The following is a 14,488-nucleotide window of genomic DNA, read 5'->3' as shown; positions in this document are numbered from 1 at the left end:
TATTTTGAACACCATCTGTATTATCTATGGTAATGGATTGACTACAAATTTAACAGGGAGTCTTCCATACATTTTTTTCAGTTTTTGATTGTTGAACAGTAGAAAGTTCAAAATGGTATTCTAGCCAAATAAGGGGAAATTTACATGCCTTAACTGGCTGATGCCATTTGACATACTTTGTGGATACTCTATCTCCCAACAAGTAAAAGTTTGTATGTGGCAGGCCACCAGCTCCACTCAGAGATGATGTAACAGTATTTTCAAGCAGAACCCTGGACCCATCCTGAGATCAATAGGCCTGACCTACCAATTGCATCTGTATGGAATTTGTATACAAACAAATTATGCATGTCTTTCACCAAGAACATTCTCTACCACAGAGATTATGGGTTCACCTCTGTTGTTTCCCTGAACCTGTTGACACCATGAAACCCCAATAGGCAGCCAGACTTCAAAGGGCTCATGAGCATCCAAGAGGACTTCAGTTATTCTCAGTTATCAGGGTACCAGTAAACACATTGTAGCCAGTGCCAAGGGCCTGAGAAGGCTATGAAAGAGGAGTCTCAATCTGCTCCTTCTCCCAGCCTGTGCTACAACAAGGAGGACCTGTAACTGGGATCCCACAAGGTAGATGAGGTCCCAACTGCATGACCTTCTAAATCCAGCAATATTCTTGACGTGAGTCCAATATCTCTCTGCCACTCGCTAGTGCTTCCAAGCTCTCCATCCTACACTCTACAATCTGCTCGGGAACCTAAATACATCATCAAAGAGGATCCAGACTTCCACCCATATCACCGTCCTCCTTCTCCCATGCCTACCAGAACACATTGAGTCTTCCCTCAGGTGAAATAAGGGAGAGAAATACTTCTCTTGGGGACAGAATCTGGGAAGTATTGTCTTTGGGCCTAGCCCATTAAGAGGAGTCGATGCCCAGGAACAGGTGAAAGCCAACCCCATCTCTGTTCCCTCTCAGTCTGCCCTGCTGTGCATTGGCTGCACCTGCCCTTGTCACCAGGTCAGTGGTCACAGCAGTTATGTATGAGAGCTCTTTATGTGCCCGCTACTGTGCTGTGCACTTGATATAAACAATCCAACTTAATTTTCACTTCCCTCCCAATGGAAGCACTAATATTATACACATTTCACAGGTGAGAAAACTGAGGCTTCGAGAGATGAAAGAATTTGTCCAAGTGGCAGAGCTAAGATTCAAACTCAGATTTATCTGGCTTCAAACTGCCTATGCCACCTGTTCTTTTTTGATCACGGCTCCCCATTGCTTCCTCAGACCCCCATGCTAGCTTAATCGACATATTTGGGTTATATTCTGCAGCTGGCCAACCTCAGCCTCCTTTCAGACCCTTCAAATATTTCGCTCACATTCCCACTCTCACTTCCTCCCTCAGATTTGGGGTACCCATGGCTCTAAGCCAGAGGGCCTCTCTGCCAGATAGAGACCTGACATATCAGACCCTTATTGATGGAAACATGTACCCAGAGGCTGGGTAATTATGGAGCCATTATATAAGCATGGCCTAGAACAAATATTCCTCAAATCTGGAAATAACTATTCCCTACATTTCACCAAATCATTTAACCTCATGCCTCCCAAAACCAGGGTTTTGTCAAATAACTTACACATTTTCATGCAACTCACCCACACTTGTATTCTTTGCCACTAAAGTACTAGATAGTTATGAAATTTACCCCAAACTGTGGATGTATAATATTATTCATGGTTTGATTCTTGAACGTTTTAAAATGGTAAAAAAAGATAACATTTGTTAGCCTATAGCAGCCTTGAAAGATTACTGTCAAAAAGTCTGTATTTTTTAGATGTTTGTTTGTATTTTCTTTTCTTTCTTGGAGAAATCAAATCAGAGATGAAGACAAAACTTGGTGAGCAGGGTCCTCAGATCCTCAGTGTCCAGAGAGTCTACATTCAGACAAGGGAAGAGAAGCGTATTAACCTGACCATTGGTAGCAGAGCCTATTTGCTGCCCAACACATCCGTGATTATTAAGTGCCCAGTGCGACGATTCCAGAAATCTCTGATCCAGTGGGAGAAGGATGGCCGTTGCCTGCAGAACTCCAAACGGCTTGGCATCACCAAGTCAGGCTCACTAAAAATCCACAGTCTTGCCACCCCTGACATTGGCGTGTACCGGTGCATTGCAGGCTCTGCACGGGAAACCGTTGTGCTCAAGCTCATTGGTACTGACAACCGTCTCATTGCACGCCCAGCCCTCAGGGAGCCTATGAGGGAATATCCTGGGATGGACCACAATGAAGCCAATAGTTTGGGAGTCACATGGCATAAAATGAGGCAAATGTGGAATAACAAAAATGACCTTTATCTGGATGATGACTACATTAGTAACCAGCCTTTCTTGAGAGCTCTGTTAGGCCACTGCAGCAGTTCTGCAGGAAACACCAACTCCTGGGAGTTGAAGAATAAGCAGTTTGAAGCAGCAGTTAAACAAGGAGCATACAGCATGGATACAGCCCAGTTTGATGAGCTGATAAGAAACATGAGTCAGCTCATGGAAACCGGAGAGGTCAGCGATGATCTTGCGTCCCAGCTAATATATCAGCTGGTGGCCGAATTAGCCAAGGCACAGCCAACACACATGCAGTGGTGGGGCATCCAGGAAGAGATGCCTCCTGCTGCTCAGCTTAGGGGGGAAACAGGAAGTGTGTCCCAAAGCTCAAATGCAAAAAACTCAGGCAAGCTGACATTCAAGCCGAAAGGACCTGTTCTCATGAGGCAAAGCCAACCTCCCTCAATTTCATTTAATAAAACGATAAATTCCAGGATTGGAAATACAGTATACATTACAAAAAGGACAGAGGTCATCAATATACTGTGTGACCTTATTACCCCTGGTGAGGCCACATATACATGGACCAAGGATGGAACCTTGTTACAGCCCTCAGTAAAGTAAGTAAAATAAGAATGCAGTATTCATTTTTGCACTACCTTCTTAATGGCTATTCCAGTTTTCTTGAAAATATTTTCAAATTCCTCTCCTAGGCATGTGTTTCCAACAGGATTCTGTAGGAAAGAAACTTAAAAATGTTAGGATGTGTTTTTGACATATGCATTGGAATTTTTAAATTCAACCGCCATATCATCCCAATCACTATCATAGAGGTGTGATATAAGACTGGATCCAGCAAGAATAAGTTTAAGCATGTGTACACTCCCCCTTTACTCAACACTTAGCATTTAAAAATAAAATCAATATAAGAGCATTTTAAAAGTAAGCTTACTAGCAGTAATCCTACATTATGTTGGAGCTGCAAATCAGAATTTACAGAGCTCTTCCATGTCTACAAGACATGGTATCTCATTTGAGCTCACATCAGCCCCATGAGGTTGGCAGGGGCAGGGGTTAACCTTTCTGATGAGGTCATTGAGAAGCAGAATCCCATGACTACTTCATGGCCAGTCAGAACCAAGGGCCATATCTCTTGAATACTGCCAGTGGTATTTGAGTATCACACAAATAAGTAGCCTTAGTCGAAAGCTTGGGTATCTGAAGTAGTTTTCTATTATCATGTAATTTTTAAATGTCATACAATCCAAAAATAAGAAAGTGTTTTGAGATGTTCAAAACACAATATTAAGTCATATATTATTCTGATCTCTATCTATGCCAGTGCAAAAATGTCACATTTCCTTTATTTTACATAACAGATACTAATTTACTTTTGCATTCTTTATTGTCTTCAAATCTTGCTGTTTGTATAGAAAGGACTATAGTCATTGTGCCGCCTTTTGATTCACTCACATTTACGAGCTCCAGCTGTATCTTATCTGCCTTTAGAGATCGTTAAGAGACACAGATAACACAGCAGATGTGAAACCGTTTTGCATATCATAAGGTGCTTTCAAAATGCAAGTTTTACTTTTATCATGTCTTTTGTGCATTGAGCATCGTATGTGAAACATCAGAAAAAACTTAGGTTAAATTCAGTTTTTTAAATAAATTATTAGGCTATATCTTAAAAAGGTAGAAAAAATACAATTTTTGAATTTTTAATGCTAGAACTCCGAACACAAGAGTACAATGAAATTTTAGAAGTAGAATAAACCTTAAAACATAGCAGTTCTTAGAGCTTTTGGTTTTAGACTCTTTAAAATTTTTAAATGATTGAGGAGCCTAAAGAGCTTTTATAAATGTGAGTTGTATCTATTGCTATTTACTTCCCTAGAAATTAAAACCAAGAAACACTGAAAATATCTCCATTAATCTATTTAGAAAAAATAATGGGCCCATAATATGTTCACACAAAGAACATATTTTTTGAAAACCATCCCCCCGCCACCAAAATTACTGGTAACAGTGGAATTGCTTTCCATCTTTGCAGATCTCTTTAATGTCTGGCATAATAAAAGAAGACAGCTGGATTCTTATTTTCGCATCTGTTGTGAAATGTTGTTTTAGTTAAAGTATATGGAGAAAAGAAATGTGTGTTATACAAATGTGTTAGCTGGAAGAGAAAGAATATTTTAATATCTTTTGAGATAATTGTGGATATTCTTTAATTCTACACTAAAACTAGACAAAGGGTAATTTCTCAAAGGTTAGTTGAAATGCGCAATCTGAAACTATATTAATGAAATGTTGGTACTCTGTTTAATGAAATCTGTTTTTTTCTTGCATTTTGAATAGATTTTTTACCCATACAAGATTTTGTAACAACATAAATTGGTCATTTGGAAAATATTGGCTCACTGAGTGATACAGACCTTCCAAATGTTGGTACATTTCATTATGCAATGTAAAAAAATACACATTAAAAAAATCACCACGTATCTCATCAAAAAAAGTCTTTAAGTTTTGGGAAGCTGTCAGGCTTACAGTGGTGGATATCAGTTTTCCAAAATTCTAATTTTCACATCAAAACTTTTTCATCATTGGCAACAAATACTGTCACTTGTGTCATTGAATTGGCCAGCTCATTTAAAATATATATATATATCTACCAAATACCCAACTTTAAATCATAGTGTGGACTTTTTTTGTCATAGTTTGTTGGTCATTCTTTCAAGTAAAAATCATATTCCATGAAAGAAGCTATTAGTTCTTCAGCATGCAGTGGAAGTGCTTTGTGTGTACTTCCCATTGTGTCATATGGGATATGAAAAACGTATGGACTCAAGGGTCGAGATTTAGTAAGATTAATACCTTTTACTACTTCATTAAGGACATTCTTTTTTTTCTTTTCTTTATTGAGACAGAGTCTTGCTTTGTCACTCAGGCTGGAGTGCAGTGGTGCGATCTCAGCTTACTGCAACCTCTGCCTCCTGGTTTCAAGTGATTCTCCTGCTTCAGTCTCCCAAGTAACTGGGATTACAGGTGCACACCACCACCCCCCAGCTAATGTTTTGTATTTTTAGTAGAGATAGGGTTTTACCATGTTGGCCAGGTTGGTCTTGAACTCCTGATCTCAAGTGATCCACCCACCTCGGCCTCCCAAAGTGCTGGGATTACAGACATGAGTTGCCGTGCCCGGCCATTAAGGGACGGGAATTCCCATGCTTCAGGGAAACTGGCATTTTTTTTTTCAGCAAGTGAAACATAGTAGTCAAGAATACAGTGATTACTGGCAAACTTCCATACCACTGTCTTGGTTCATGCTAAGGTGCCAGCAGTCTTACCAACACTGTCTTTGCACTCTCAGTGAAAGGTCAGTACCATTTTTAAAAAGGCAAATTAATGGCTTCGTATTATTACAAAACTAGCTTTGACCTCATGGACTTCTAGGGATTCATGGACCACACTTTGAAAACTGCTAACTTGTTTCAGTAATCCATTTTATAAATTGTAAGGAAATAGAGGCTGAGAGGTTGAAGTGATCTGTTGACCTATGGCCATATAAGTACTATAGTGATATAGAGGAGCCTGATCAGTTTAAATAAATATTTGTTGAATTGAGTTCATTTTAAATAGATTGACTTGATGGAATGGAATTAACATAACTTTATCAGGCTGAGACTCCTGGAGCTTGTATAAAGAAGTTTTGACATGGTACATCCTCCTCAGATGTGTTTCTGCATCCTTTAAGGATCAACCATTCAAAACAGAAGCAATTTTGTATGTCCAGTAAAATGTTTTGTTTTTAATTTTTAAGATAATAAGATCCATTTTCATTTCTATTTTTCCTCCAAAACTTACCCAATTAATTTGTTCAGTTTATGTTTAATTCCCTTTACATAACAAAGGTTCTCATCCTTAAATATACTTTCTGAATCTTAAAAATCTTTTCAATTGAAGTAATTTAGAAATGGAATTATGTTCCTGAAAGCCTCTATCCAGTGAGAGAAACTGTGTAGGCATGGAGTACTGTTTGGATGTCAATTGAGTAAGAAATCTCAACTATGAAGAGAAGGTTGTGGGTGGATCAGTTAGAGATGGTGCCTGTAGAAAGATCAACTTTGTTATTACTTCAACTTAAAAGTAAGATTATGCAGCAGAGGCCAAGGTCAGATCTATTACAGAATTCAACCTGGTGGTTCTCCAGCCCAGGGACAGATCCAGGCTAGGTACCCAGTGGCCCCACCTGTCATGTAAGGTTCATGCATGCTCAGCTATTTCTGATCTCAATGATTTCTCACTGGACTGTTACACTGAAACCTACAAAACAAAGGCATTATTTGAGAATTGCTAAATCAGACAAACATATATATGAAATAATTTAAGAAAATGATTTAGTGTGTTTATTTTTCATGTGTAGTCACTGGTTAGACTTTTGCTTTTAACCAACTATTTCTCCTCCCTCAGGATTTGACAGTGAAAATCTTGCCTTACCAACAGTGAGGTCTGCCATACTCTTGTTGCTCTGAGACACTTTCGCTGTTTTGACTTCTGCCCGCTTTTGTATATTTCTTATGTGTGTTGCAGCAGGGCTTGTATGCTCTTGGTACTGTTGCTCTGTGCCATTATTTCGTACTATTCTAATCATTCATACATTTAGTCATCAAAGATTTTTGAGAACTTGCTATATAAAAGTCTAAGCAGTGAGAATCCACAGCTGTGAATAAGATTTGGTTCCCTGCCCTTGAAAAGATCACAGTCTAGTGGGAAGAAATCGATATTTCATCAAATAAATATATGCACCAGAGAAGAAGGAGCCCAGAGGATACAGAAGATAACTCTAGGAGTATTGGTGAAAACTTTACAGGGGAAATTACATTTGATCCAGGACTCAGTGGGTGGGTCTGAGTTTGCCAGAAAGGGGGAAGGGCATTTCAAATGAAGTGAATAACATATGCAAAAGCTCACGGTAATGAAAAATCATGGAAGGTTCTGGAAACAGTTAAGGTTCATTATGACTGAAGCATAGAGCGAACAACATGAAGTGACAGGAAATAAAGAAGTGGCACAGCTCATCTCATGATGAAACATACAGTATTTACAGGGCAGAATAGTCTATATTGCTAAGATCTATAAAGTGAGATGGGGCAGGGGAAAAATAGTATATAACCACTGATCTGGGTGATTTAGAAGCAGATTCAAATTATTAAGAATAAAATAAAATAAAAGCAGAACAAGCACTCTTCCCTTCATAACAAAGGTTCTTCTTACCGTTAGATATATTTTCTGAATCTCTGAATAATTATCTAATTGGTTAGGCTACACCTGACCAACTCTGATTCTCAAAGTGGTATTTACACACCGGATTTTAGGAATATCAGTAATTGGGAAACCATAATGAACTCGTCATGCAGGTTAGCCCTAATTCTTAACAGCGTGGTCCAAATCCAGTGTATGCCACAGACTTAGCATGATTACCTCAATCGACTTCTTCATACGGGAATAATAAGACCATAATCCAATGCAAAACAGCCTTAGCCAAAACCCAATCACTTCCAGCATGAAAATCCAAACTGAAAATCCACACCTGCAGTTTCTTAGGAAGGATTTGGGCAGAAAATGAATGTTTAACATCCAGCAAATGAATAGGTTTGCTGGGTTGTCTTTTTAAAAAATGTGGCAGATTAAGCATTGAGTTCACCAGAAAAGTCTTTTGTCATGTAAAGTGGGATGGGAAGACTGGATTTCTAAGCACTGTTCAGCTCTAACATTGCTGTTAACCTATGGCAAGAGGAAACACTCCACCCTCCTGGTCTATATAGTTTTCTGCTTATAGGCAGGATGCTTGACAAAATTATCCTTTGTGATCTTTGCCAGCCCAAAGCCTATAATGGTGCAGTCTTCTTTCTCTGCAACTCACTGTAGCCCTAGGTCAGTTAAATTGTTATATGAATGTGTCCTCTTTCTAACTGTTCTACAGAATAATTTTGGATGGAACTGGGAAGATACAGATACAGAATCCTACAAGGAAAGAACAAGGCATATATGAATGTTCTGTAGCTAATCATCTTGGTTCAGATGTGGAAAGTTCTTCTGTGCTATATGCAGGTAATGCCCACTGTTGAAACCTAGAATGCCTGGTTCTTTGTTTATTTGTTTTTAACATTAAATTCTAGAGCAGTAGTTCTCATTAGCAGCCGTCAGAATCATCTGGAATGCTTGTTAAAACACAGATTGCTGGACTCCACCCCTGGAGGTTCTGGTTCAGTAGGTTTGGGATGGAGTCTGAGAATCGGCATTTTCAACATGTGCCCAGGTTATGCCAATGCTGCCGGCCTGAGGACCACACTGAAAACGGCTGCTCAGGAGCTCACTTTCTAAGAATCAGGAAATAATGACATGGGGTTTAATTGGCAGTGTTGATATTAATGAACTTTGCATTTTTTAAAGTTCCACCAGCCAACAGAAAAGAATAATTATCTTTTATAGATTGCATATACCTCCCAGTGGCATACCTGCCAATCCTGAGAAACACCTTCAGGAAGTTGTAACTGTAAAGTAGTGTGTGTCTTCCTGGGAGGTGGACAATGTCATTTGGATATTAAAATATACTTTTATTATAAAGAAACATTTTTAGGTGCTAAAGTTGCAGGCAAAGCTGTATTTGGCAAGTTCATGTTCTGGGATAAAAATAAGAGGCCAAAGTGGGTGGTTCTTGCCTGTAATCCCAGCACTTTGGCAGGCTGAGGCAGGAGGATCACTTGAGGCCAGGAGTTCAAGACCTGCCTGGACAGGAAAGAAAGATCATGTATCTACAAAAAAAACATTTTTTTAAATTACCCAGGAGTAGTGCATGCCTGTAGTCCCAGCTAACTCAGGAGGCTGAGGCAGGAAGGTCCCTTGAGTCCAGGAGCTCAAGGCTACAGTGAGCTGTGATCATGCCACTGCACTAAAGCCTAGGCAGCAGAGTGAGACCCTGTGTCTAAAAAAAAATTAAAATTAAAAATAAATAATAAAACAAGAGAGCCATCTGCCACCTCCCTACTCTGTGGTTTCTGTTATCTGTGGCTCAAATGGACTAAACTGAGTAGAGAGAGACAGTATCAGGAATTCAGGAATTAGAACCCAGCATTTAGTCAGTGTTGAGCTTTGCGGCAGGTACTTCACATCTACAAACTGAGGAGGTTGGACTAGTTGATTTTTTTTTTTTTTTTTTTGAGACAGAATCTCACTCTGTCCTCCAGGCTGGAGTGCAGTGGCATGACCTCAGCTCACTGTAACCTCCGCCTTCCGGGTTCAAGTGGTTCTCCTGCCTTAGCCTCCCAAGTAGCTGGGAAGACTACAGGCAAGCGCAACCATGACCTGCTAATTTTTGTATTTTTAGTAGAGACAGGGTTTCGCCTTGTTGGTCAGGCTGGTCTCGAACTCCTGACCTCAGGTGATCCACCCCGTCGGCCTCCCAAAATGCTGGGATTACCAGCATGAGCCACTGTCCCAGCCGGACTAGTTGACTTGTTTTTTTTTTCTTTTTTGAAACAGAGTCTCTCTCTGTCACCTAGGCTAGAGTGCAGTGGTGCAATCTCAGCTTACTGCAACCTCCACCTCCTGGCCTCAAGCGATTCTCCTACCTTAGCTTCCTGAGTAGCTGGGATTACAGGTGTAATCACCCAGCTAATTTTTTTGTATTTTTTTTAGTAGAGACAGGGTTTCACCATGTTGGCCAGGCTGCTCTTGAACTCCTAACCTCAAATGATTTGCCTGCCTCCGCCTCCCAAAGGGCTGGGATTACAGGTGTGAGCCACCACGCCCAGCCCGGACTAGTTGATTTTAAATGGTCCCTGAATCTGTATGTCTTGAAAATTCTTCTGAGTCCCTTCCCTGGCTGCCTTCCCAAGGCAGGGCGTTCAGGCCTTGGTTTTCTGTGCCTTGATCCTCCGGGCTTGTTCTGTCCTGTGAATATCGGCTCCTTTCCAGAAAGTATTAGTTCCAAGGTTCTGGAACTCCTGTGGGGGAATGGGAGCCCCCCTTGCAACTGTCAAGTCTCCTAAGCCCATCCCAGAACAGCTCATATTCCTGGTAGAGCTGCTGTGAAGTCTTCAGGAGTCAAAGGATGTGCTGTGAAAACCAAAGTCCTCTCCCAGCCAAAGCGTTCCTATCTTTTCATTTCTCTGGATAGCTTTCCACTGCCCCAGGTACTCCAGGAGAGAAGGAAACATTTGAACCCTCAAACATGATCCTTCCTAGATTATCTTCCCCCAGAATACGTGGTTACCAATACCAATTCATGCACTAACTATGCATAGGTGATAAAACAAGTTCAGGGATCATGGTCTCTCCCTTCAGGAGCTCTCATAGTACTGATGGTGTAGTAGGGAAACCAACCATTGCGACAGTGCTAAGGTAAGAGAATGCTCTGTCAAACGTCCTCTCTGGGATGTTGCTTCCCTGACCCTCACATGCTACTGAGAGACCACTGGGTAACTAGTCCCTTATCTCAATACCCACATCCCTGCATAGTAATGGTGTCTCCCACAGGTCTGTGAGCTCCTTGAGGACAAGAGAGTGTGTTTTCCAACTTAGTACTGCCATTGTCCAGCTCAGGCACAAAGTGTGCTTCCTGAGTGAGTGAATAAATTAATCTGGTAACTAAATACTGAAATCCAAAAGAAAATAAACATTTTAAAATGGACGTTTGATTCTTTATGACCTTGTTTGTATTATTTTTGCATGCAAATTTTATGCCTGTACTTGCTTCATATTAATTAAATGTTAACTTTGAATTTTTCTTGTGGACAGTTCTGATCCACTTGTAATAACCTCATATGGTCTCATAAAGTGGGAAGTCAGACATTTCTCTCTTGAGACTTTCTGCAGTGTAGAGATGTAAATAATGTTTTAAATAGGTCTCCTTGCAATTGATAGTCTTTAAATAGTAATGGCTTTTCTATTTTAGATTGAAATGAGTTTATTTAAGTAGGGTCTGAACTACACGTTGGGTGAGAGAACTGCACTTGGAAGAGATCTTCTAGCTCAATCATTTTTTTAATGGGATTCAAACTGAAGCCTAGAGAGGGAAGATTTTGTCCAAGCACGTATGCAGCTTATTAGAAGAGGCTCAACAAGAATTGTGGCCTCCTACCTGTCTCATCTTTCTCTAGTATAGCTTTGAATGAGCTCTGAAGCCTGGTTACATCCTGGCATCCACATGTCAGCCTGGCTGTGGCACCATATTCAGAAAAACTTTATAAGGATTAGGTACCACATTTATTCTGCAAATGCCTGTGTATGTCTCCTTCTGCACCATTACACTTTGTGCTTATCGAAGGAGGAGATACTTCTCATCTTGTACCCAGGTATTTCTCATCTTGTACCCAGGTGCAGACCACAGAGTGGACACTTGGTAAATGTTTACATTGGAAAAAACCTCTTATTACGCTGGCCCCAATGAAGGACAACAGAATGGATCAGGACCTTCTGTCCTGTCTTCATCAATCCCCTCCCCCAGTATCTCACATCCCTCCTTCCAGAAAAAAAGTCAGGTGGTCCCAAGCCCCAGTGTGTTTTGTCCCTGCATTAACTCATTCATGGCTGCACTGCAGAGACATCATTCCTGCTCTGTCTGTCTTCTTTGCTTCTTCTGATCTTCTGAATTCCTTCTTTTTCAAATTATCAAAGAGGAATTTATCCTCAATTTTAGTTATAAAACCAAAATATCCTCATAGTCTACATACTGTTTTTGCAACGTACCTTTGAATTCATCCAACCCTCTATCCATTCATCCATCTGTCCATATGTCCACTGAGCACCTCCAGGTATGTATGTGCACATCCCCATGGTGCACCTTGAGGGATACAGAGAGAACCAGGACTCCACTCCTGCCCTCAAAGGGCTCAACAAAGCTTGCCAAATGCAACATGTTTTACCAAAGAGCAAAAGCCTGAACCTAACATAGTTTCCTGCTCCCTTTGAATTAAGAGGCACCTGTCATCTTGTCTATTGAAAGAAATATCACCAAACCAGAGCACAACCATCTGTCTGTCATGGTTGGAGGCATTGTGGAGGCAGCCCTTGGAGCAAACGTGACAATCCGATGTCCTGTAAAAGGTAAGTGTGGTCATTTCAGTGGGAGGGTGTGTGGCCGTCCCAATGTGGCCAGGAGACACCAGCTGGCATTTTGGTATTTGAGACCTCAGCCTGATAGGCTTAAAAAACAGATTTCCCAGCACACTGACAGTGGATCTGACTCTCAAGAGTGAACTCATACTGGCTCATGAGACCGATGTATAAAACAGAATGCCAAGTTACTTGTTTCCAGTGTGGACTGTGACTGCCATGCACACTGGACTGTTCATATTGGCAAGACCAGAACACTCTGTCCCTGTGGGCAGAGCTACAAAAAAGGCCAACTTTTAGTCAGAGGGTTACTTGGTGAATAACATAGTCAGAGGATGGGATTTGTTGGAAATTGTAAGACATGTCCTCCAGATAGACAAAAGCTACACTTGGCAAAGCCAGATCAGGAAGCTAAAATGTCCATATCCCCTGACCTAGGCTATCTTCTGGGTTGTCCCTGGGTAAGCGTCAGCAGCCTGTGCCTCAGTGGCTCTTTCTCCTATGTTTACAACTGCAGACAAACCTCCTTTCTAATGTTTACACTCTTTCTTTAATAGAATTAACACTTTCAGTCTGACCTTGCTTTAACCTAGGGCCATCCTGTCTCCTTAAGCCATGGATTCTTAAGTCTTAATCTGGGCCCATGCATCTCTGAACTGCAGATAAATATTATATGCTGCATATATGTACATTTTACAGGGACCAGGAGAGCTGGGAATGAGGGGGTTGTATGAATAGGTTTTTATTGCTTCCTTAGAGAAACTTATGAACTCCTCCAAATTGAGATATACTCTTTTAGATGACTTTGTGTATGCCTTTCAATGCAGAGTAAATCTGCATTGACTTAACTCTCTGGACAACTGTATTTCCCTAGCTTCCAAGTTCTAAGTAGATACCTGTAGTTGCAGCCACTTAAGATGAGTCTTTGCCTAGGCTGTGACCCTGATTGCCTAGGGTGACAGAGGAGCTGCTACTGCTCTTAGAAATGCAGTGAGGGCGCATGTAATGAGGGATTCGAGGACACACTCATCCAGCTTTCAGGCTCTCCCTCCACTGTCATGATCAGTTACTTGCCATGTTTCCAAAGCTACACCTTTGGCTCTACAAACAGTGGAAATTTGCTAACCCCCAAGATATTATTTTTCACCCCTTGGAAATCCCTGCAGTGTTTGGCTTATGCAGACTTTTGAAAAATTGCTCCAGTCTCCCAACTGACTCCACCCACAAATATGTGAGTTTTCTGGCAAAATACACCCACCATTACAGAAAGGGCCGGCATTCTCTGGCCATAGCAAGGAGAAAAGCAGAACGGAACGCTGCAGATGCCAAGCCACAGATGTCTAAAGTTTCTACAGCCCTACACCTGCAGAGGATTCTGAAAAATAGATCTGACTTCTATTAAGAGAAACCTCAACTTTCAACATGACTTCTAAATTTTTCACTTCCACAATACTTGAAAATCAGGCTTTCAGGGAGATGAGCCATTAAAAGGGTTGGAGTGCATTATTTGCTATCGGAAGTCAGAGGCTGGATTAGATGGAAACTGCAAGTAAAAGCTCCAGCAAAGACCATTAAACTCATCTTGTTTTATTCTCATCCAGGCCCAGTCAGACATGGGCTGTCTCTGACCCTCCCTAGCCCCACTGTCCTCCTGGGTCGACAGCACTGCTGCCTAGATGGAACTCGGCACTGGGAGTACTCATCTCCCTCCTCCTTCCCTCACCTTTCAGCTCTTACTAGGAATTGTCCCATTTGGCCTTTCTTTACCTGGCAGTCTTCCCCCGTGGACTCAGACCCCAGAACTCCTGATGAGTTCTTTCCTTTTAAAAATAAACCTGCCTCCAAATGCACCACAATCATGTTGAGTTATTTGCCATTTTAAACAAACCTGTAGTGAACTTACAGTGTTTTCTTATGGGCAGAAGCCATACCTAATGGAGTTTTCTAGGGAAATTCATCTTTTTTAAGACAGATGGTGAAGTTGATGAAGGGTCAGAAAACTCGAGTTTTACAGACAGTCTTGTCACTAGCTAGTATATAACCATAGGTGA

General features: G+C 41.1%; 1 protein-coding gene across 1 annotated transcript in view; it reads left to right on the top strand.

Annotated features, from left to right (window-relative positions):
• ADAMTSL3 (ADAMTS like 3) overlaps positions 1 to 14,488 on the top strand; it is a 418,321-nt gene that overhangs the window by 358,704 nt on the left and 45,129 nt on the right. Inside the window, exons 20-22 of the mRNA XM_025392622.1 lie at positions 1,870 to 2,941; positions 8,305 to 8,432; positions 12,300 to 12,428. Coding sequence (XP_025248407.1) covers positions 1,870 to 2,941; positions 8,305 to 8,432; positions 12,300 to 12,428 — 1,329 coding nt within the window. The remainder of the gene's footprint in view (positions 1 to 1,869; positions 2,942 to 8,304; positions 8,433 to 12,299; positions 12,429 to 14,488) is intronic.

This window comes from Theropithecus gelada, chromosome 7b (genome assembly GCF_003255815.1).
Source record: "Theropithecus gelada isolate Dixy chromosome 7b, Tgel_1.0, whole genome shotgun sequence".
Taxonomy (NCBI): Eukaryota; Metazoa; Chordata; class Mammalia; order Primates; family Cercopithecidae; genus Theropithecus; species Theropithecus gelada.
This window is presented reverse-complemented; position numbering and strand designations above follow the sequence as displayed.